Source organism: Malaclemys terrapin, chromosome 4, assembly GCF_027887155.1.
Source record: "Malaclemys terrapin pileata isolate rMalTer1 chromosome 4, rMalTer1.hap1, whole genome shotgun sequence".
Classification (NCBI taxonomy): domain Eukaryota; kingdom Metazoa; phylum Chordata; order Testudines; family Emydidae; genus Malaclemys; species Malaclemys terrapin.
In genome coordinates, this window is record NC_071508.1 from 11,521,317 (window position 1) to 11,543,451 (window position 22,135).

The window sequence follows — 22,135 nt, forward strand, 5'->3', positions numbered from 1 at the left end:
AGCAATGGGGTTTGCTGGAATGCTGGCTAGTTTTTGTTAGGTCTTGGCCTGCTATTTTTTAGAGATGCCAAGCTCCCATTGAGCTGCGGGCACTCAGCCCCTCTGAAAATCAGGCCACTTGGCTTTGGGTTGTGGTGGGGGGCGGGCAGTCTTCTCTCTTGAGTAAACATTGATACATTTCTGGAGTAGAAATTGTCTGACTTTTCCTGGGACAGGATACTGTAGTTTTCCATGTTTACAGCCAGGCCTCCATGATCTAGAGGAATTTTGAAGGAATTGCAATCTTCATTTCAAATACAAAGTGCTGTCTATTAGCTTAAAAAAATCAAAACAAAGATTTTTAAAACAAACATTGCCAGATTTCTGCTGTGGAAATGACCTTCCCCACAGTCTGCTTGATCACAAGGGCCGTTCTAATATTGTTATATTGTTAAGGCATTGCCTCTCTTCTGTGAATTTCAAATCCGCCTGCTGCAAGGATTTTATGCACCAGGAGAGGGCGGTATGGGATAAAATACAATCCTTCCCTCTCTGCAAAGATCTCTTCATAGGCAGCTGACATATACATAGACTAACAATCAACGGTGCAACAAGAGCCTAGTTCCCTTAAATAAAAATGTCTCATAAAGACCATATTGAGACAAGGTGGGTGAGGTAAAGGCAATGGCCATTGCATTTTACTGGCAAAGTCAGTTAGTCCTTAAGTCTGTTCAAATGCAGAGAAATGCGAGCTAAGGAAGAGTAGGAAATGCAATCCCAGGGCACCGAATTCAAAAATCTTTTCAAAACATGGGTTTTCAAGGCCAGCATGACTTCACCGTGCTCCCAGCTGCAGGAGCAGGAGTGCACGCGTTTGTATCCGGTAATGACAGGAGTGGCATGCTTAGGGTTGCCAGCTTTCTACTGGCACAAAACTGAACACCCTTGTCCCACCTCTGCCCTGCCCCTCCTCCAAGGCCCCGCTCCTGCCCCACCACTTATCCTAGGCCTTGCCCCCGCTCACTTTATTCCCCCTCCCCCCCGTCGCTCGCTTTCCCCACCCTCACTCACTCATTTTCCCTGGGCTGGCCCAGGGGGTTGGGGTGCAGGAGGGGGTGAGGGCTCCGGCTGGGGGTGCAGGCTCTGGGGTGGGGCCAGAAATGAGGAGTCCGGGCTGAGGCAGGGGGTGGTGGTGTGTGGGGGAGGAATGAGGGGTGCGGGGGGGTGTGAGGGCTCCAGGCTGGGGGGTGGAGCCCAGGGGTTCGGAGTATGGGTGAGGGCTGTGGGCTGGGGATGGGGTGTGGGAGGGGGTACAGGATCTGGGCTGAGGGTGCGGGTTCTGGAGTGGGACCAGAAATGAGGGGTTCAGGATGTGGGATGGGGCAGGGGGTTGGGCTGGGGTGTGTGTGAGGGCTTCTGCTGTGGGTGCAGACTCTGGAGTGGGGCTGGGGATGAGAGGTTTGGGGTGCAGGAGGGTGCTCCAGGCTAGGACCAAGGGGTTTGGAGGGCAGGGCAGTCTCAAGACTGGGGCAAGGGGTTGGGATGCGGGAGGGATGCGGGCTCTGGCTGGGGGTGCGGGCTTTGGGGTGGGGCTGGCAATGAGGGGTTTGAGGTACAGGAGGGTGCTCCAGGCTGGGATCGAGGGGTTCAGAGGGTGGGAGCGGATCAGGTCTGGGCCAGGGCGCAGGAGGGGGTCAGGGGTGCAGGCTGTGAGCAGCGCTTACCTCAGATAGCTCTCAGAAGCAGTGGTGTGTCCCCCCTCCAGCTCCTACGCAGAGGCGTGGCCAGGCAGCTCTGTGCGCCGCCTCATCCGCAGGCGCCGCCCCCACAGCTCTCATTGCCCGCTGTTCCTGGCCAATGGGAGCTACAGAGCTGTTGCTTGGAGCGGGGGCAGCGTGCAGAACCCCCTGGATGCTCCTATGCGTAGGAGCCGGAGGGGGGACATGCTGCTGGCTCTGGGAGCCGCACGGAGCCACAGCAGGCAGGGAGTCTGTCTTAGCCCCGCTGCGGTGCCTACTGGACTTTTAACGGCCCGGTCAGCGGTGCTGACTGGAGCCGCCAGGGTCCCTTTTTGACGGGCTTCCAGTCGAAAACCAGACATCTGGCAACCCTAGGCATGCTGCATTGGTTTTCAGGACTGTAAAATGCCACATGATCCCGGGGTCACACGATGAGGGATCCCAGCATTGCATTCCCTAAGTGAGAAGGAGCCTGGGCTAGGGAGCTCCACAGCACACCAGGCCTTGATTAAGGTAACCCCAGAGACAGGTATGAGCGGAAAGGCACTGGAGAACTCAGACTGATTAATTTTTCTTTAGGTTCTCCACATTGTAGCTTTTTCTGATCAGATAATCCAGGAGTTCTGGAGCCCAGTCCCGGATCAAGAGGGGGATTTTGGTAGCTGCGTATTTGTAGTAAATTTCCCGTTGGCGGAGGGCTCCCCCCTTGATGATTTCCAGCGCACACTCCTCCTTCGGTGCAGGGGACACCAGAACCACATCAGAAGCTGCTTTCATGGCACTTTCTAGCACAGTAGAACAAAAGGAGCTTTGGTTAGATTTGCAGTGCTCTCCACTAGTGAGCCCTGCACCTCCGGGGCCAGCTGAACCCAGCTTGGATTTGCTTATTGTAATTGTTGTTTTTAAGCCATTTAACATCAATTGAGCCTTGCGTGGCTTAGTGACCCTGGGAGAAAACCGGCATAACCCTTCTCTTATTGTTCTGTATCGTGGTAACACTAGAGGCCCCAGTCAAGACTAGACAAGAGCCCCGATTGTGCTAGGCCCTGTACAGATGCAGAGGTCGATGCAATCCCTGCCCCCAAGAGCTTATGATTTAAGCAGATGAGCCACATAAGGGTTGGGGAGAGGGAGTCAGCTCACTTTCAATGATTTTGATAGGCATACTAGAGCCTGTAAAAACAAGACAAAACAGAATTGGAAATTTCAACAGAGGAAGAGAATTTTGCAAAATGTTGTAAGTCCTCACCCCCCCGCTTCCCCCATTTTCCAAGCAACTCTCATGCAGACACTTTCACTTTTTATATATTCACGTTGTAATTACATCAGTACATAAATATACAGCAACATCTTCAGCTGGTGTAAATTGGTGTCATGCCATTAACTTCAGTGGACCTATGTCAGTTAGGGTTACCATACGTCCTCTTTTTCCCGGACATGTCCGGCTTTTCGGCAGTCAAACCCCCGTCCGGGGGGAATTGCCAAAAAGCGGAACATGTCCGGGAAAATGGCGGCTCTGTTTAAGAGCCCGGCTGCCTGAACGCTACCGGCTTCAGGCAGCCCCGTGCCTGGAGACCCTGCGCCGCTGGAGCCCGGGAGGGGAAGTGCCCAGCTGGGGGCGCAGGGTCCGGAGGCACGGGGCTGCCCGAAGCCGGTAGCGCTCGGGCAGCCCGGCTCTTAAATAGAGCCGCGGGGACTGGAGCCTCCAGCCGCCGGGGCTGTGTGTAACTGACACAGTGTCAGTTACACAGAGCCCCAGCCGCTGGAGGCTCTGTTTAAGAACCGGGCTGCCCGAGAGCTACCGGCTTCGGGCAGCCCCCTTGCCTCCGGACCCTGCGCCCCCAGCCGGGCACTTCCCCTCCCGGGCTCCGGCGGTGCAGGGTCCGGAGGCACGGGGGCTGCCCAAAGCCGGTAGCGCTGGGGCAGCCCGGCTCTTAAACAGAGCCTAAGAGGAGCAGAGCCTCCAGCTGCGGGGGCTCTGCTCCTCTTCGGCTCTGTGTAACTTATACAGTGTAAGTTACGCAGAGCCGCTGGAGCCCCGGAGGGGAAGTGCCCGGCTGGGGGCACAGGGTCCGGAGGCATGGGGGCTGCCCAAAGCCCGAGCGCTACCGGCTTCACGGTTTGCTGGGCAGCCTCCAGACCCTGCGCCCCCAGCTGGGCGCTTCCCCTCCCGGGCACCAGCTGCGCTGGGGAAGCGCCGGCTGGGGGCGCAGGGTCTGGGGGCTGCCCGGGAAACCGTGATGCTGGTAGCACTGGGGCAGCCCTTTCCCCCTGGCTGGGAGTGGGAGGGAGGAGGGGGCGGAGTTAGGGTGGGGGAAGGGGCGGAGTTGGGGCGGGGCTAGGGGTGGGGAAATGGGCGGGGCCATGGCCCGTGGAGGGTCCTCTTTTTTTATTTATGAGATATGGTAACCCTAATGTCAGTTTATACCAGCTGAGGATCTGGCCCGCAGACTCATCCTAACTGCACGTCAGGCTGGCTAGCCATTATTCATTGACTGATTTCTTTGAAATGATGAGTCAGAAACGGGTCTGAGGGTATGTCTACACTATGGAGCTTATCCCATCATAGTTATGTCACTGGAGCTGTGCCGGCATAGCCCCCTAGTGTAGACGTAGTAGAGCAACAGAATGAGTTTTGCTACCGCTGTCGCTCCCCTTACGACATTAGCTACGTCTATGGAAGCACTCTTCAGCTGACAGAGCTGCAGCTACACTGCTGGCTTTGTCAGCATAATTATGCAAGGCAGGGTGTGTTTTTTTTCGCTGATTGACATAGTTATGCTGGTATAAAATTTCAGTGTAGGCCAGGCTTTGGAGGAGGGTGGGGGTAGTGTCCTTCCAGATCAGTCCAGAGAGGACATTCCGTGTATTCGGGGTGGCATGAAAGAAGACAAGAATGTTTGTGGGGAGTTGACAAGTAGCATTGGTGGAGCAGAGGCAAGAGAGGAGGAGGAATGGAGGGGAGAGTTGTGAAGCAACTTGAAAGTTAGGATAAAAGGCTTGAACTTGGAGGGTGACTAGTTCCTAATCAGCAAGGTTCACATGGCACTGATCTTACCTGTATCAACGAAGCCGAGTATACAGAGCGTGATGGAAACATCCACCTTCTGAATGATTAATTCCTGCCGCAAGGAGCTGAAAAACCCATCTAGGGCAAACTTCGTTGCAGAGTAGGGAGCAGTAAATGGAAACCCAACTTTACCTAGACACAGAGCAGCAATGTTGACACAGTTAAGTTCTGTTGCAGTGCTGCAGAAAGCTTTATTTGATTCTGCACCAGATGGAACATTCTTTCCAAGTGTGTTGAGTGCCGGTGAAGTGTCACGCCGACTGCCCCAGAGACGCAGGCTGGGGGGTTCAGAGGACACAAAGGTAAATAGGCACTCAAATCCTATTGCTTTTAACTCTCTTAGGCCTGGTCCCCGCTAACCCCCCACTTCGGATTAAGGTACGCAAATTCAGCTACGTTAATAACGTAGCTGAATTCGAAGTACCTTAGTCCAAACTTACCGCGGGTCCAGACGCGGCAGGGCGGCTCCCCCGTCGATGCCGCGTACTCCTCTCGCAGAGCTGGAGTACCGGCATCGACGGCGAGCACTTCCGGGATCGATCCCAGAACATCGATTGCCTGCCGCCGGACCCGGAGGTAAGTGTAGACGTACCCTTAAGGTCCTTTGAATAGCCCAGCCCAAATGTCCTGTTCATGCACAGAGCGGGCGGCTTCCCACCTTCAATGCTCTCAACTGATGTGCTCAGACCTGACCTGGAGAGATCACCTACAACGTGGAGTCAGTCTCAGTGGTCGTTTGGGTCCTTGGCTCCTCAGCTGAGCTCACCAGCAAGGGGTTGACTAAGATGGCAGATTTACAATAGGGAAACCTGTCACCTAAGATGCTTCATGTAAGCCAGCGAACCATCAGCTAGGGGGTCAGCTGGCTGTTGAATTTGATCCACAGAAACAAAATGACCCTGTCTAGTCAGTCAAATAGCCAAGACAAAGAGAAAGCCACATATTTCCAGTCTGTTCTGGTCAGACTGTAATGCCAATATTTGAAGAGCTTGAGCTGTGCTCCTCCAATGAGCCCCTTTGCTTATAATCAAGAAGCATGCCAAGGTGTTCAGCTTCTATTGGCAAACAGCTACGGGGAGCAAAACCCAAGGGAATCATAGAATATCAGGGTGGGAAGGGACCTCAGGAGGTCATGTAGTCCAACCCACTGCTCAAAGCAGGACCAATCCCCAGACAGATTTTTACCCCAGTTCCCTAAATGGCCCCCTCAAGGATTGAGCTCACAACCCTGGGTTTAACAGGCCAATACTTAAACCACTGAGCTATATTTTGTTTTGAAGGTGCTGTGTACTTGCCTCTCCCATTGACATCCCTTGGATTTTTGGGTGCCCATCACTTCTGAAAATCAGCCCCAAGGTCTCTGCCCCCGTTCACGGCTCACCTGCCATGGATGAAACCACCACGATGCTGCCCCCGCTGTCTTTCAGCCTGGGCAGCGCCGAAACCGTCATGGCCACGTAGCTGAGAAAGTTAATCTTCAGAAGCTTCTGCACGTGCCCCACGTCTCCGTCGAAATAGTTGAAGTATGAGTTGCCAACGTGGTTGAGGATCAGCATGTCTAGGCCTCCTGAAAGCCAAGGGGAGAGCTAGGGATGCTTTAGTTTAGGGGGGAAGAAAGCGAAGGAAGTGCAGAGCACACCGCTTGTGTACGCTACATATCTTTTCCTATAGTCACTATGAATCTCTGCAGGAATTTATTCCTTGGAATGAAATGCCTCTATTATTCTTATTATTTTTAATAATAAGGGAGGCTCTTGGGTCACTGCACGGGCCTTTCATCTCTGCAGAGCTGGGTCAAAATCCAGATTCTGCTTGCCAGTATGTGTGACTGGCGTGCACTCACCAAGTCCCAGTCTTCAGATTACACACCTCTACCCTGATATAACGCGACCTGATATAACATGAATTTGGATATAACGTGGTAAAGCAGCGCGGTGGGGGGGTGGGGCTGCGCACTTTGGTGGATCAAAGCAAGCTCGATATAACACGGTTTCATCTATGACGCGGTAAGATTTTTTGGCTCCCGAGGACAGTGTTATATCGGGGTAGAGGTGTATGACAAAAACACTTTGTTGTGATTTGTACTTTCGGCTCATTCAGGGTGGAGCAGGTGGGGGGACACATGCAGGTCTTTCTTGACCTTCATGTGGGCCCACAGGTGCAGCATCAGGATGTGTGGCAAGAGAGAGCAGACAGGTGTGCGTTTGCACAGCTTTGTGCAGTGACCTATAATTGGCATAGCAGGGTTGCTACAGCTTAAAGAGGATGGAAGGCCCAGGAATGTAATGATCAAGAACCAGGAGCAGAGTGTTACAGAGGTGTAGGACTGCAATCAAGAGTGCCCTTGAGATCAAGCCTGAGCGGCGGAGCTGTGTGTGGGTCCAGGTTTTGAACAGCATGGGGGTCCAGCAGGGCAGGATTGCAGTCCACTAGCAGGACAAAGGCTGACACAGCAGATGATGCTTCTAATCAGGGCAGAGTTGCATTGGCAGAGCTGGGGTGGGTGCATGCACAGAGCCTGTCTGTACTATGGTGGGCTCTCTTCAATCTTATTTGGATCTCAGATTCACAAGTGGCCAGTTAATACATTTAATAATAATAATTGTAACTATAACTCAATATAGATACTAAATGTATGGATTGGTTACTTGTGAATGTGAGATACAAATAGGAATATAATCCTTCATTCTTCTCATTACACACACACACACACACACACATAAATGTAATGTGAGAAGGATGAAGGACATTTCCACATCCCTCCGATTTTTCCTGCCCTTTCTTGTTTTGTTTTGTTTTTTAATGTGGCTAAGGAGTGATGCTACATCTCTCTGCATTTTATCACTTGTTAAAGGTCGGATGGCGATTTCCAGACGGTGAGCTGCTAACGTACCCAGCAGTAGCTCAGCCTCCTTCACCACATGCTCGGCAAAGGCCTCATCCTCCATGCTGCCGCTCACATACTGCGCGGAGGCTGCACCCAGCTCCAGACACCGTGTGATGACCTGGAACACGTGAACGGAATGTTGTAGAACAGGGGTTCTCAGACTTTTGTACTGGTGACCCCTTTCACACAGCAAGCCTTTGAGTGCCACCCCACTTATACATTAAAAACACTTTTAAAATATATTTAACACCATTATTAATGCTGGAGGCCAAGCGGGATTTGGGAAGGAGGCTGACAGCTCGTGACCCCCCATGTAATAACCTCGCAACCCCTGTTGTAGAAACACATTTCCCATTGATGACCCTCTGAGAACCTCAGTGTGTTACATCCATGGTCGGATAGACATGGCTCTGTGGGTAGAATGAGTGCATTCTGCCTGCCAAGTCTGGTTTCCCTTCGTTTGACCCTTTGACCTCACTCCTGTCCCTGTTCTTTAATTAGTTGTCCCCCATAATTTTTTGGTCTCCAGGCCCTGTGCACCCCCCCTTAGGCTGGGGGGGCATCCTTTAGCAGTGGGCGGGCAAAGCCTGGATTCCAATAGGATTACTATGTTGAACCCACTGGCTCTGGCTTTAAACAGTGGGCATGAAAGGATCTGAGAATGGGATTGGAGCCTCCTGGGATTTCAAAGTCTGTGTACCATGGAAATCTGAAGCAACCTGGCTATTTACCAGTATAATCTGCTCTGCAGTGGAAGTCTGTGCCTGCAGGATGAGTGGGGGCGTGTGTATATTACTGCAATGCAGTGAGAGGGCATGCTTGTGTGCTAGTGCACATGAGATTGTGTGTACATAAGCGGGTGTGAGCACGGATACCAGCACATGTATAAAAAGAAGAGTTCATGCGTGTGCATGACCACGAGCATGGATATGTACATGTGTTTGCACACTCACAAGCGTGTGTGTGTGTATTTGTGCATGTGTGAGAATCAGCATGCGAGTGTACCGATGCGCATATCATTGCAATGGTCATTGCAATGGTGAGTGTGCATGCGTGTTTGTACATCTATGTGTGTGACATAAGACTGACTTTCGTGTGTGTGTGTGTGCTCGGTACGTACTTTCTGAAGCTTGGCTTCCGTCCGTGCTGCGATCAGAATATGGGCTCCCATCCGCGCCAGGTGATAAGCCATTTGCTCTCCAATTCCAGTGCTTGCTCCAGTGACAATCACTCGCTTCCCTTTCAGCATCTCTGGAAAGCAAGGCACAGGGATGTTAATTTACCAGGATACCAGAGAAAGATTTCCCCCCCTCTCCGTGCCCCGCAGGGGTCAAGAAACCAAAGTGAACAACAAGCCAATCCAACCTGCCCAAACCAGCATGCCCACCCTGCACCAGGCAAACTCTCTGCCTTGTCCCAAGAAAACTGCAGTAAGAAGAATAGTTAAAATTCCTAATGTGAATAAAGCAATATTAATAGGGACATGGCCAGATTGTTTTAAAAAAACATCGTGTTGCAAATCAGGATATGAATTTTTTTTCCGATAATTAAAATTTCCAGCCATTTTCAAAAAAGATATTTTCAAAGTTATTAAAGATTTTTTTTAAAAAAATTATTTGTAAAATAGCCTTTTTCTAGCTCTTTTTTTTACAAACATAAATCATGTGAAACTGAATGTTAAAAGCCCCCCCGTAAATCCGAATCATAAAACTCCTACTTCACCTGTTTCCTAAGAAAATATTTCTCTGTGTTACTTGCTTGATGTAGTTTGAAAGCTCCGCAAAGCAGAATGTTCTATTATCTGCAGTGTTCCAAATGCCCAGACATGTTTCATTTCAGGCTCTGTACGCATCCTGTGTAAAACAGTCAAACGTGGCTTTTTCTGTTTAATTTTTAAAATACATTCGCTTTTAATAACTTACCAGGTTTAAAATCCTCCCTTGCTGAATAAAAACAGAAGGCCAAAACCAATCCTACAAAGGGAATGAAAATCTTTCTCAACAGACCCATCCCACTGCAGAATCAGGAAATAATAAAGCATGAAAGAAGAAGGAAAAAAACAACAACTCCTCTGCAGATCTGCTCCAGACAGAAGCGCCAATGCCTAACCTTTAAAAACCTGTTAGTGCAACGACTGCAGCTCCCCAAAGGTTCAACCTTTGGAAAAATCACAGTGGTGGGATTGATGGGTCCATCAAAACCTTTAATTTGCTCCTCTTCAGAGTTAATAAATCTCAGCCTAAGTGACAGCTTCGCTTTGGTTCTGGCCAGCTTATTTAATATTTCCTGCCCCTACGTTAACGTACAGTATTTTGCACAACATCCTGGAAGGGGTGTGCCTTTGGTGGAAAGCATCAAATTTCACTGTAGGGAGCATCGGAGACTGCCTACTGACGGTGGGAGAAGGTTGCGTTGTATTATCATTTGTCTGCTAAGCACTGACACTGCACTCAGGTGTTATTGCCAGCCAGGGCCGGCTCCAGGCACCAGCGTAGCAAGCAGGTGCCTGGGGCAGCCAATGAAGAGGAGGGCGGCACGTCCGGCGGCAATTCGGCAGCGGGGCCGTCACTCCCTCTGGGAGCGAAGGACCGGCTGCCGATGGCGATCACGGCTTTTTGTGTGGGTGCTTGGGGCGGCAAAAACGCTAGAGCCGGCCCTGTTGCCAACATATAAAAGGACACAGACCCTGCCCCAAGGAGCTTACAATTGTATTGCAGTTCAGGCACAAGGAAAGCAATTCAGGCCCATGAAAGCCACCAGTTGGGGGGGTATTGGTTCAGCGTTGCAGTGCTCTGGACTGGGTATTGCACACTTTGATTGTGTCCACATTGCAGCTGGGGCGTGAGCCTCCCAGCCTGTGTAGACGGACTCGTTCGAGCCGGGCTCGAGCTAGTGTGCTAAAATTAGCTGTGTTGACGCTGCAGCACTGGCAGAGATCCGGCTCTGACCCAAGGGGTCGGGTGGGCTTGAGAGCCTGAGTTGCCATTTGAGCCATCACAGCCACTCTGCTCTTCTTGGCATGCTAGCTCAAGCCGTGCCAGCGCATGTCTGTCTTCCAGCCCTGGGAAGCTCACCCCTAGCTGCAGTATAGACAGACCCTTTAGGGCCTTGATTCAGCAAATGGTTGCCATTGTGGCTGCTGAGCTGGAGGCCCCAGGTTGTTCAGAAGATGCTTTCCCAATTTAGCTCGTTGTATCCTATTGTCTAATTGACTGCCACTAATTGGCTCTCTCACCAGAGGAGCCAGGGTTTCAGAGTCAGGACTGAACTCGCGGCTAGATGTGGTCCCTCCAGTTCAGGCTGGAGGCCGGGAAACTTGTCGTGATGCTGTGCATGCTGTACCCTGTTGTGTGGGTAGACACAGGTCTTTGCTCTCCACGCAGGGCCGGCTCCAGGCACCAGCCAACCAAGCACGTGCTTGGGGCGGCACCTGGTAAGGGGTGGCCAATCTTGGGGTGGCGGGGGGCGGCGTGGCGCTCGGCGGGGGGGGGTTCTGGCAGCGCAGCGCTCGGTGGGGGGTGTTTGGCGGTGCAGCGCTCCACGGGGAGGGGTTCGGCAGCACGGCGCTCAGTGGGGGGTGTTTGGTGGTGCTCCGCACGGGGTGGGGGGGTTTCAGCAGTGCGGCGCTCAGGGATATTCGGCGGCACGGCACTCGGCGGGGGTTTCAGCAACGCGGCGCTCCACGGGGGGCGGGGGTTTCGGCAGCGCGGCGCTCTGCGGGGGTTTCGGTGGCGCTCCGCACGGGGGGAGGCTTCAGCAGTGTGGCGCTTCGCGGGGGGCGGGGGGTGTTCGGCAGCGCTCCGTGTGGGGGGGTTCAGCAGCACGGCACTTGGCGGGGGGCGGGGGCTGTTTGGTGACGCGGCGCTCGGCGGGGGTGTTTGGTGGTGCTCCGTGTGGGGTGGGGGTGGTTCGGCAGCGCGGCACTCGGGGATATTCGGTGGCACAGCGCTCCACTGGGGGCGGGGGTTTCGGCAGCGCAGCGCTCTGCGGGGGTTTCGGTGGCGCTCCGCGTGGAGGGTGGGCTTCAGCAGTGCAGCGCTTCGCGGGGGGCGGGGGTGTTCAGCGGTGCGGTGCTCGGCGGGGGTGTTCGGCGGCGCTCCATGTGGGGGGGTTCAGCAGCACAGTGCTCGGCGGGGGGCGGGGGCTGTTTGGCGGCGCGGTGCTCGGTGGGGGGTTTCGGCGGCGCGGCGCTGGGCGGAGGGGTTTCGGCAGCGCGCCAATTGGTGGGGGGTGTTTCGGCGGGGTGGGCCGGCACTTTGGGGGGAGAGGGGGTGTTACGGCAGGGCGGTGCTTGGGGCAGCAAAAAAGTTAGAGCCAGCCCTGTCTCCAGGGGAGGCTCTGCAGCATCTTTCACTAGCACTCAATTCATTTTCAGATGAAAGAGGAAAAATCGAAGAGAACTCCAGAGCAACAGCCAAAGGCTCAGGGTGTTGGGCCTCAATCCAGTCGGTTACAGAGGTCTCAGAATAGGTGTGGGCTTAAGCAACCGTCAGCCTAGCTCTAGCTCTGGGATCTTCCTGGACAGTACAGTACGGTACACCTTGTCACGTGCCGTTCTGGGCTCAGTGCCATGGCACATATAGGTTGTGGCATCACTCTGACTGGGCTTCATTTGCTAACGAGATTACCTTTCTGGACATGTTCGTTCATGCGGTGGGGAAAGTTCTGTTTACAAGGATAAAAGCCTCGTCTGCAAGGCAAGATGGTTTGCGTTACAGATGCACAATGCAATGGAATCCTGTGGTGCCTCCGGCTGGGCCTGAAATTGTACACACCCCACATCTATTTAGAGAAACCTCAGTGCGTATCATCTTCCACATAGCCAATGAGTTACCCTGAAGTACCACACCCTCCCCAAACATCCCAATTCTATAACCAATCAGGGGATGCAACTCAGCACTCAGGAGCAACCCTACAATAACAAACTAGTGGCTGTGTGCAGCCCAGCACACACACAAGCAACCCTCCAGTGATGAACCCGGGACAGTGCTTTGTTATCGCTTTGAAGGAACAGGTGATTTGGGTTAATAATATACTCAGGAGGTCTGTCCAGCTGCCAGTGGGGGCACTGCTCTTAAAGTGTAGATTTCTCTTCACTCTTAACTTATCCTCTGCTGATAAAAAGCACTTAGAATATGTTTTGGTCAAATAAATGTCATTGCGTTCTGGGAAACGCTGCCACTTCCCCCATCTTCTTCTTTTGTTCTAACCCTGAGTTCATGGAATTGGCCACTTCCCTTTCTTGGCTGAACAATAAAAGAATGAACTCTCTGTTACATGCAGCACCTGTATACCCAGCACCTGTGGAAAGGACGGATGGTCCAGTGGCAAGGGCCCTAGGATCTGGGAGAGGTGGAGTCAATGCCCTGAAGAGTTCTGGTGTGACTTTGGAAAAGTCAGGAAGGGCCAGATTTGCAAAGGTTTCCGGGTGTCTAACTTACACTGATTACAATGGGAGTTAGGCCCCTAAATACCTTTGGAAATCTGGCCCTTAGTCTCTCCTGGCCTCAGTTCCCCCTCTGTACAATGGGGACAATAGCGTGTCCTTACATCTTTGGGGGGTGTTGAGGATAAAAACATTCAAGATGGTGAGGCGTTCTGATACCACAGCAATGCGGGCCAGATACGTATGTTATGTGGGATGGGCAAGTCACTCTCTTAGGGTACTATTGTTATTTGTATTTGTAGCATCTAGAGACTGCAGTTGAGCTCAGATCCCCGTCGTGCAAAACGCTGTTCAAACACACAGAGCGAGACTGCCCCTGCCCGCAAAGACCTTGCAATCTAAATACCCAGGATAGGCAAAGGGTGGGAGGGGAAACAGAGGCACAGAAAAGGGAAATTCCTCGCCCCAGGTCCACATAGGGTTCCTGGCAGAGCCAAGAATAGAACCCTGATTCCCAGTCCAGTGCTCTTGGGGTATGTCTATACAGCTGTCAGATGTGAACTTGTGCTAGTGCTGCATAGATGGGGCTTTGACGTGGCGGCTTGGGCTGGGGCTCAAGATCTGAAGCCCATGGATGGGGGTGGGCTTTAGAGTCCGAGCAGTGGGCTGACAGCTTTTTTAACAGTGCAAGCAATGTAAAATGCGGGGCTGGTGAAATGCGTAGGGTTGACAGCCCTGCTTGGTTCATGTGCTGCCCAACCATGTCCCGAGGCTGTTGTGGGGAGTTGACGAGGATCCGATCCTCCTCCCCGCAAAGCTGTTTTCGAGCTCTAACTTAAAGGCTGCTCTTGGCACTACTGAAATTGCAACAGCTGGGCAGGGGGAGCTTGCTGGGGTAGGGGGAGGTGCTAACACACACCTTTCATTCTCCAGGTGAGTGGCTCTTGGCTGCTGGCCTCTGTAGTACCTCCCAGTAGCTGGGCTTTTTTCAGAAGAAACCATTAATGGCATTGGTTGGTATGGAAACCTGTGGGGAACTCGTGATCTGGATTGACCATTGACGTATGGGATCTAGAGATGGAAAATGTTCTATCTGGCCCAGTCCTTCTCCAGCAAGGCAGGTCTGTCCCCTACAGGACATTTCCTAGTGGTTTATCCAGTCTAATTGTACACCTCTGAAACAGTGGGTCTTCCATCATTTCCCTGGGGGGGCTCTTCTACAGCCTGGCTCTCACTCCAGAGGCTTTGCCTTCCTGCTATTTACTCCAAATATCCTGTTCTTTAATTGCCTCCTGTTATTCCTATTGCCCTCCCATAATTATTCATCTCCCCCCATGGTGTGGCGTGGAACTCCCTTCCAATACTTATGGAGGATTAGCACCTGCCCATTATTTTGCCAGACTAGACTGTTTTAGGTCCTCGCTGTTTCCTCTAGTTCCCTCCATCCCTTCACTTTATCTAAACATTTACATACAACTGAGCTGAGCCTAGTATTCCTGGTGTGGAGTCACCAGAGAGCAGGATATGAGATGCAGTCCCAGATCACACGGGCCTGTTTTGGAGGCTATGCAGAAACGGGAGCTCACCTCATTTGCTGACTGTCACCCTTCCCAGGTTCCTCCATCCCACTTGGCATCTGTGGCTTAGTGCCCCCACCAATCCCTTGGGTAATAAGAACACTTTAATCTAATGGTTGGTTTTACACCACTGCCAGCACCATGCTATCCGATCGCCTTCCATATAAAATCAATAGTGAAGTCCTTAGTGAGCCCCATGGAGTCTCTGGCTCTTCTCCCTTCTCAGGGCAAAAACTTTGCTTGGGGGTAGAGTTTTTTTAAATGTTGTTTATTATTTGGTTATTTGACTTCTTGGTTTCAGGCTGCTTTTTTGGGGGGTGTTTGGTGAGGAGGAGGTGATGGGGGGAAAGCCTTTTCTGAAGAGAAAAGTTTAGCAGCATTTCCTAAAGCGTGCCAGATTCTAGGCTCACCTGATGTTCTGTCTTATGTTGTTATTTCCTGCCCATCTTTCTCAAGGTCCCTATTTCTCTGTTCTCACCGGGGCTTGCAACACCCCCCCTGGTTTAATGTCATCTGCTTGTGAAATTAACATGCTCTTCCCAGATCACAACCCTGAATAACTGGAGAAGCTCACGGGGAGGGGAGGAGATTGAGTGCTGCCTGAAATCTAACACCTCTCTTAAACATAAAAGGCCCTTCTGTAGCTATTTACACCCTCAGTGTATGGAACAGACATTGCCTGGCTCCCAGGTGCTTTGGGAGGATTAAGGGGTAAACAAGTGTTGCTATTTCTCATTTTGCAAAACCAGGAGAACAGTTACGGAGAGAAAGGAAGTGATTTGCCCAGGGCCTGGTGTCAGCAATGGGATTAGAACCCCGGAGTCCCTGGCTTCCAGGCCTGTGTTTGGAGGAAGAGGCCTCATATCCCCACATGATTTCTTTTGCAGCATTTGATCAGCTCGGCGTTTCAGGTTCGCTGTGAGCCTTACAAGGCCTCAGGGCTGGTTGCCAGGTGCTAGGAGGGCCAGGGAAAGGATGGAAGCAGAAAGACTGACAAGCAGCCCACCCCACTCTGGAGTCTTTAGACTCCAGCCTCAGGACTAAACTCTAGAACCGGTTGAGAATTTTCCACTGAAACCGTTTTTTAGTGGAAAATGGCTTTTATACAATGTTTTCGTAAATACGTCACTAACTTTTTTGCTGTGAACTATATAACAATTTGCTTTCAATAACTTTTCCTGGGGGGGCGGGGAAATGATTGTCCAGCCAGCTCTGTTACACTCAAAGCACATTGTCGTCGCTTTCACTCACCGGTAGCTGGAATGTGGTTTGCATTGAACAGCCACCATCTCCCTTTTGCCAAGGAGTTCCATGTGTTTGGAGACCAAACTGAGGCAGCAAAGTTTGCTCTCCAAACGTAGAATGTTGTTTGTGAACAGCACCTTCCCGGCGGCGGCTGCTGCTGCTGTGAACACGTCCTCCTTGGTTGAGAAGGCCTCCAAAGGGGCAGATCTTATAACTATTAGTCACATTTCTAACACGCACACGTGTGCCAGGCACCACCTCTCTCATTCCTTTTATCGCCCGTAGCTTCTAAATTAGCCCAGAAGTATGCAGAGCACATAGCCAAAGACCAGCAACCTGATAGTAAAGTATTTATGAGAGCAAGTGAGGAGTGCCCTTGAAGTGAGCGTATTGGCAGCATGCAGAATACGCGGTCGCATCTGAACTAACCTCAGCGGCATTATTGTATTTGTTCCCCTTTGGAGAAATGCACCCTGGTGCAGAGGGTCAGCTCTGTACCATTTAAGTCCAATTTATACCCCACTTGAAGGAAATAAATGGTGCATAGACGTTGTGCTGGTCATTCTGTACAGGGGATGTTGAAACCCATAGCCTGTTAGAGAGAGGATGTAATGTAAATTTAAAGGTGCATTTTTAAATATCCTGATGGATGGTCAGTGAAGCAGCAAATCATATCTGCTGTAGCTTCCCTCCCCACACAAGCCACCCCCGGCTTGAGTATTAGAAGCAAATACAGTGAACAGGAAAAAAATGTAGGCAGGTTTATGCCGGCAAGGCAAAACTGATGGATTCACAATAGTTTGAAATTAAATAGTAATAGTAGAAATTAAAATGGGTTTTTAAAAAAGCAGCTTTGCTTCTGTTTCACCATAAAGAAAAAGCTGATGTCACACGCTGAACTTTCAAGGCTTACTAAAGAGAGGCCATCCTGGGCTTTGGGAATGGGACACGGGCATGTCACTTCCTGGTCATTCTTGGTTACAATCGAGCCTTTGACCATTGCTCAACGAAAGGCAGGTACAGTGCAGCTCAGAGTGGCCAGAGGTGTGCTGGACTCGATGACCTTTCAAGGTCCCTTCTAGGAGATAGGCTATCTCCATTAATTTATTTATTTATTTATCTATCACCATGGCACTACTTGGTCCAGTGTTAGCAGGGGTAAGAACTGAATGGGCCATGGAACCTGAGCTCCCAAGACAACGTAGTGTTTGTTTTTCAGCATCAGGGTAGCTGCCCCTAGGAACCCTGTGCTGGAAATGACTGAGCCCTGTGCACACGAGTACCCTTGCCAGCCCTCGTGCAGCTGCACTGGCACTGAAAAATATGTTCTACATGTGTTTATGTAGGTGCAGGTCTCCCTGTGGGGTCAGCATAGACAGTAGAGCTGCAAGAAGGGTCACCTATGCCTCAAACGCCTTCTCCACCCTGTCCTGTCCGTGAGCCCGAGCCCCGTCACCGTGCAATGCCCTGTATGAACATGGCCACGAGGAACATTGCACCATTGCCTTTTGGGAGCTGATTGTGCTTTCTCAAACACACGTGGGCCTGAGACGACAGCCAGTTCACTCAGCCCCCGGAGCCACTGGGTGCTTCCAGACGTGATTCGGGAAGCTCAGTCGAAACCACAAAAGAGCAAGTTGGGAAAACAAGCGGCTGGACAGTGCAAATGCGGTGGCCGGTGAGTGGGAATCTGCTGTGTATCTGAGGGGTTGCGGCTCAGTAGCAGCCACTGTGTTTCTTATGAGCTTTGAGGGCCTTGTGCTTTGGGGGCAATCAGCCTCCGTGTGAAGCCATTACAGGGACGGCAGTTGGATGAGGTGCAATGTTCAGGTGACGGGACAGGGGGGAGAAGGTGTTCTGGCCCCTAGCAGAGTGCTCCTGGAGTTTGGGGAAAGCTGGCTTGACTTGCTAGTTCTCCAGGGAGAAGGTATGGGACCGCCTGCGCTGTTCCAAAGGGACTGGCACTCCGCGCCTCAGACCACTTCACCTCATCGACAAACCTCATTCCAGTGTCAAGCCTCATCCCAGTTATGTGCTAAATCTTGGATTAATGAAGCAGCAAAATGCCCCTAGCCCAAATGGGGACAGTGCTTGGCAAACGGTGTGGAGATGTGTGTTAAGCAGAGAAGGTGGGAAGGCCTGTGTGGAGGTGAGATTGGGGGAGGTTTCAGGTGGTATTCCTGGTCGAAGGTCTCAGTGAGAGCTCCCCACGTACAAGTACCATTGGAGTTTGCACATCACTAGTACAGGTGGAATAGTGTGTTGGTGATGTTCATATCTGCTGGGTGACCTGACCTAACCTAACTCACTCCCGGGAAAGATCATCTCCAGGACCCTGACTACAGCCTGCCTGGGTGAGCCCTGGCCACTGGCCACGCTCCCTGTGCCCTTGAAAGAAACCCTGGCTTGTTTCTCTCAAGGTGTTGATTGCTGAAGTCCTAAATTTAGGTGGCAGGCCCTTGAACCAAGCAGACCGCAACCTGTAAATAGCAAGTTAGGCATTTCTAAAAAACCAGCCACCCATTCTCTTGCGGTGCATTGGCAGGTGAGAGAAGGCCGCAGTGCCTGCAGCACGCTACCACCATGCTACCAAGACGTGAGTGAAGTCTCAGCATTAACATAACCTCTTTTGAGATGTGCCTGGTGAGCTTGTGGGAAGCTGTACACCAGATCTCACTCCAGCTGCATTCCCTGGGGATGTAACGTGCCAGGGGATTTTTCCTGATTCATTGCTTAGAATAAGCCAAATTTAGATATGCCCTAAACAGAACAGAATAATAGAAATTAAAACCTAACATATTAGGGCAGGTGTCGGCAACCTTTCAGAAGTGGTGTGCCAAGTCTTCATTATTCACTCTAATTTAAGGTTTCGCGTGCCAGTAATACATTTTAATGTTTTTAGAAGGTCTTTTTCTATAAGTATATAATATATAACTAAACTATTGTTGTGTGTAAAGTAAATAAGGTTTTTAAAATGTTTAAGAAGCTACATTTAAAATTAAATTAAAAAGCAGAGCCCCCCGGACCGGTGGCCAGAATCTGGGCAGTATGAGTACCACTGAAAATCAGCTCGCGTGCTGCCTTCGGCACACGTGCCATAGGTTGCCTACCCCTGTATTAGGGGATGTCATTCATCCCTCAGACAATGCACAGTTGTTCCTAAAGCTTAGCCCTAAATGCTTTAGCGCAGTCCAATTTCAAATGGTCCAAGTGATGTTATTTCACACTATAAACTTCCTGAGTTTGAGCTTACATTTCCCTCTAATCAATTCCATCCCAGTGCTCTTAGCTATAGCCCAATAGCCCATGTTAAAAAAAAAAATCCCTCTATCTTTTTGGAAGTTGCAAATGGACATGTATGATGCAGATACAACACTTTATCCTCTGTATCTGACAGATACAATTTGCTTATGGCATTTAGTTGCAAAAGACAGTGTTTGTGCTGTTTGTATAGCCCCAAAACATCACAAGAATTCTTGCTTTTGGATGCCCGAGTTAAAGTGCATTAAATTTCTAGCTGCCTCGAGTTGGGGATTCAAAAACGGAAGCACCAAAATGACAGGCCACTTTGAAAATTCCAGCCATAATGAAGAAAGTGGGGTTTGTTGAAACCTGCTCTTCTTTAGTGGGTGATTTCTGCAACCCACCACTGTTACCGTGACATTATTTTGAATTCACAAGCACTGGAACTAATACACATGGCTTGATGTAAAACTTTGCACTGGCATTATTGCACGGCAGTTTAGCCACTGACACTTGCCTAATTTGCACGGCTGTAAAAAGCCATAGTTTTATATGCACTAAGTGCAAACTCATGTTGCAGAATCAATGAGATACAGAACTGATCTTTCAGATTGACCTGTGGGGGAAATATTTGCAAGGGGATGACCCCCAGGATCACAGTAGATCAGAAGGCTGCATCCTGGAAGGAAGGACTTGCTCAGAAGATTCTAGACATACTGGCATCGTCACAGCTATTCTAGCTGTCTAATCCCGTTAGCTGCCTAACGTGCAGCTATTTTGACAGTTGCACAAATCTCTTCTTTAAGCTCATAAACCCTGAAATTAGATAACTCTATTTTTATTCAAAGGGGGAGCGGGTGGAAGGACACGATTGCCCTCTCCCAGTCATCCCAGACAAAATCAAATGCCCCTTTGCACAGAGTTGGAGGATGATAAAAATAATTGCTGGCTCATATTAAATTCAGGTCATTCAACAGAGAGGCTTCATCTAAAGCCTCTGAACTCTGCATCACAGGGGTTTCCTGTTATGACAGCAAAGAATAAATGTTTCTCTTCATTGTCTAGGTTTCTCTATTGTCCTGCACCAGATGTAACCTGTGAAGCAGGTCTAGTCCTGTGAATGAATAAGATATTAAGAGTTTGAAGCCAAAAAGGCTTGAATAAAGTCAAGACCCAGTTGTTGTCTGACTTAAATCACATTCACACCTGTGGCCCCTAGGAGCCCCAACCATAGCTCAGGACCCCACTGTGCTACTAGGAGCTGTAAAAACACAACGAAAATCAATTTCAATGAGTCTATTTCTGAAGTAAGGTACAGGACTGGGCAGCGAGGTGAGTAAGGGGGTTGGAGTATGGGCCCAAAATTTTTCTTTCCACTGCCACAAGCCTTCTGCAGCAAAAGGATCCGGGTATGCTGTAAAACTATCAGTGTCCTTGATCTGGCATTATTCAGGGACATGGTTCAGCTGTTTTCTTCAGGCTAAATTGTGCCTTCACCTTTGCACACTCACCATCTAGTGAAGTGAAAGAGGCATTGACCCATCTGTCATGTCTGGGAAACTGAAACCCTGAGAAATGCTTGATTGGCACATAAAACACGTTATTTCTCAAGTGCTATTTTATGTTGACTTCTATCCCAGTTTTTTCCCAGATGGAAAATGTACGTGCACCCTTGTGTTTAATTCAGAACATGAAGTTTTTACAGGCTCAGGGACATTCTCCCCATATAATGTACCCTTTTTGACAACAGGTGTTGGTTACACAGATGAAAGGGTGAAATTGGATGTTTTTATTCTTAAAATAAGACTAGCATCTAGAAACCATTCAGGATATTTCTAGCATGTTCCTTCCTGCTTTCCTATCTTTTTTGTTTCCACGATCTCCCGTTCTCTATAGAAATTAGAAAAGGGATCTTTTTCCCCTTGTGGCTAGACAGAGGCACATTGCTTGTGTGTTTTCCTGATGCTATATACAACGTGTACCTGGCAGGGAATTAGTGTGAGAAATGTTTACCCTGCCTCCTTGGGGGCACTGGAGATAGCATTGCAGCTTCTAACTTCTAGCAAGTAGAAACCAGCATTGACGTGCCCCTCCCATATTTGGATGACCCATTGACTTCTGAATGGGTGAGTTTGCTAGCATGGTGTTACATGTAGCATACATGCACCAAGTTTTTTTTTAAAAAGAACAGTGGAAACAGTTAACCTACTCGCTTGTTAATTAAAGCATGTGGTGCTAACATTCTGCTGCATTCAAGACCATGTAGGTGAGAAATTGCAGGAAAATTGTGTTCAAAGGACAGTCTGGTGAGAACAGTGTGTCCTAGTGGGTAGAGCACTGGACTGGGATTCAAAGATGTGAGTTCTATTCCCAGCTTTGCCACTGGCCTGGTCGGTGACCTTGGGCAAGTCATTTCACTGCTCTGTGTCTGTTATCCCCTCTGCAAAATGGGAATAATGGTACTGAAAAGTACTATGTAAGAAGTGGGTATTAATGTCCTTGAGAGCTTTGCCATTACCATTAATGGAGGCAGGATCAGGCTCTTTTCATTAGTCCTGCAGCTTGTTAGAAATACGACAGAATGGGCCAGATATCCCTTTCTGCATTTACACCCATGTAACAGAGATCAACATCTGGCTACACTGCCCCTGTCTCCATCCTTAAAAAAACCCAAACCAACCAACCTCTGTGTATGATTATAAATACAGGGATGTGAGCAGTATCTGGTTTGTATAAAAAAGTTAGGCTTTAGAAAACAAAAGGGGGAGAAGAAAAACAAACAAACCAACCAACCACACCAGGTCTCCCATTGTTGACTGTGTGTTTGTACTAATTGGAAGGTGACAGCATTCAGCAACTGTTTCACTGCCAAACTTAGGACGCTTCCCTAAGTGCCCTGATAAACACCACCCTGCAGGAGGCATTAGGCTGTGAAGAATTTATTTCAATAACTTTAGCTGAATTAAGACTCCATCCCTCTTTGAAGACTGACAAAAGAAAGAGGCTTGG

The 22,135-nt window shown here is 50.1% G+C and overlaps 1 protein-coding gene across 4 annotated transcripts; it reads right to left on the bottom strand.

The window, feature by feature from the left end:
- Positions 1 to 650: 650 nt before the first annotated feature.
- On the bottom strand, positions 651 to 16,009 carry LOC128837367 (11-beta-hydroxysteroid dehydrogenase 1-like). 4 transcript variants are annotated; one of them, XM_054028503.1, is made up of 7 exons: positions 15,890 to 16,009; positions 9,398 to 9,528; positions 8,796 to 8,926; positions 7,682 to 7,793; positions 6,170 to 6,355; positions 4,777 to 4,920; positions 651 to 2,503 (listed from the first exon to the last, which is right to left on the bottom strand). In XM_054028503.1, the coding sequence occupies exons 3-7, from the start codon at positions 8,922 to 8,924 to the stop codon at positions 2,283 to 2,285; spliced, it is 792 nt and encodes a 263-aa protein (XP_053884478.1). In that variant the 5' UTR covers positions 8,925 to 8,926; positions 9,398 to 9,528; positions 15,890 to 16,009; the 3' UTR covers positions 651 to 2,282. The 4 variants fall into 4 exon arrangements, with proteins under 4 accessions (XP_053884478.1, XP_053884476.1, XP_053884477.1 ...); XM_054028501.1 differs by lacking the exon at positions 15,890 to 16,009 and adding an exon at positions 9,785 to 9,965; XM_054028502.1 differs by lacking the exon at positions 15,890 to 16,009 and adding an exon at positions 9,598 to 9,672.
- Between the last annotated feature and the right edge of the window lie 6,126 nt (positions 16,010 to 22,135).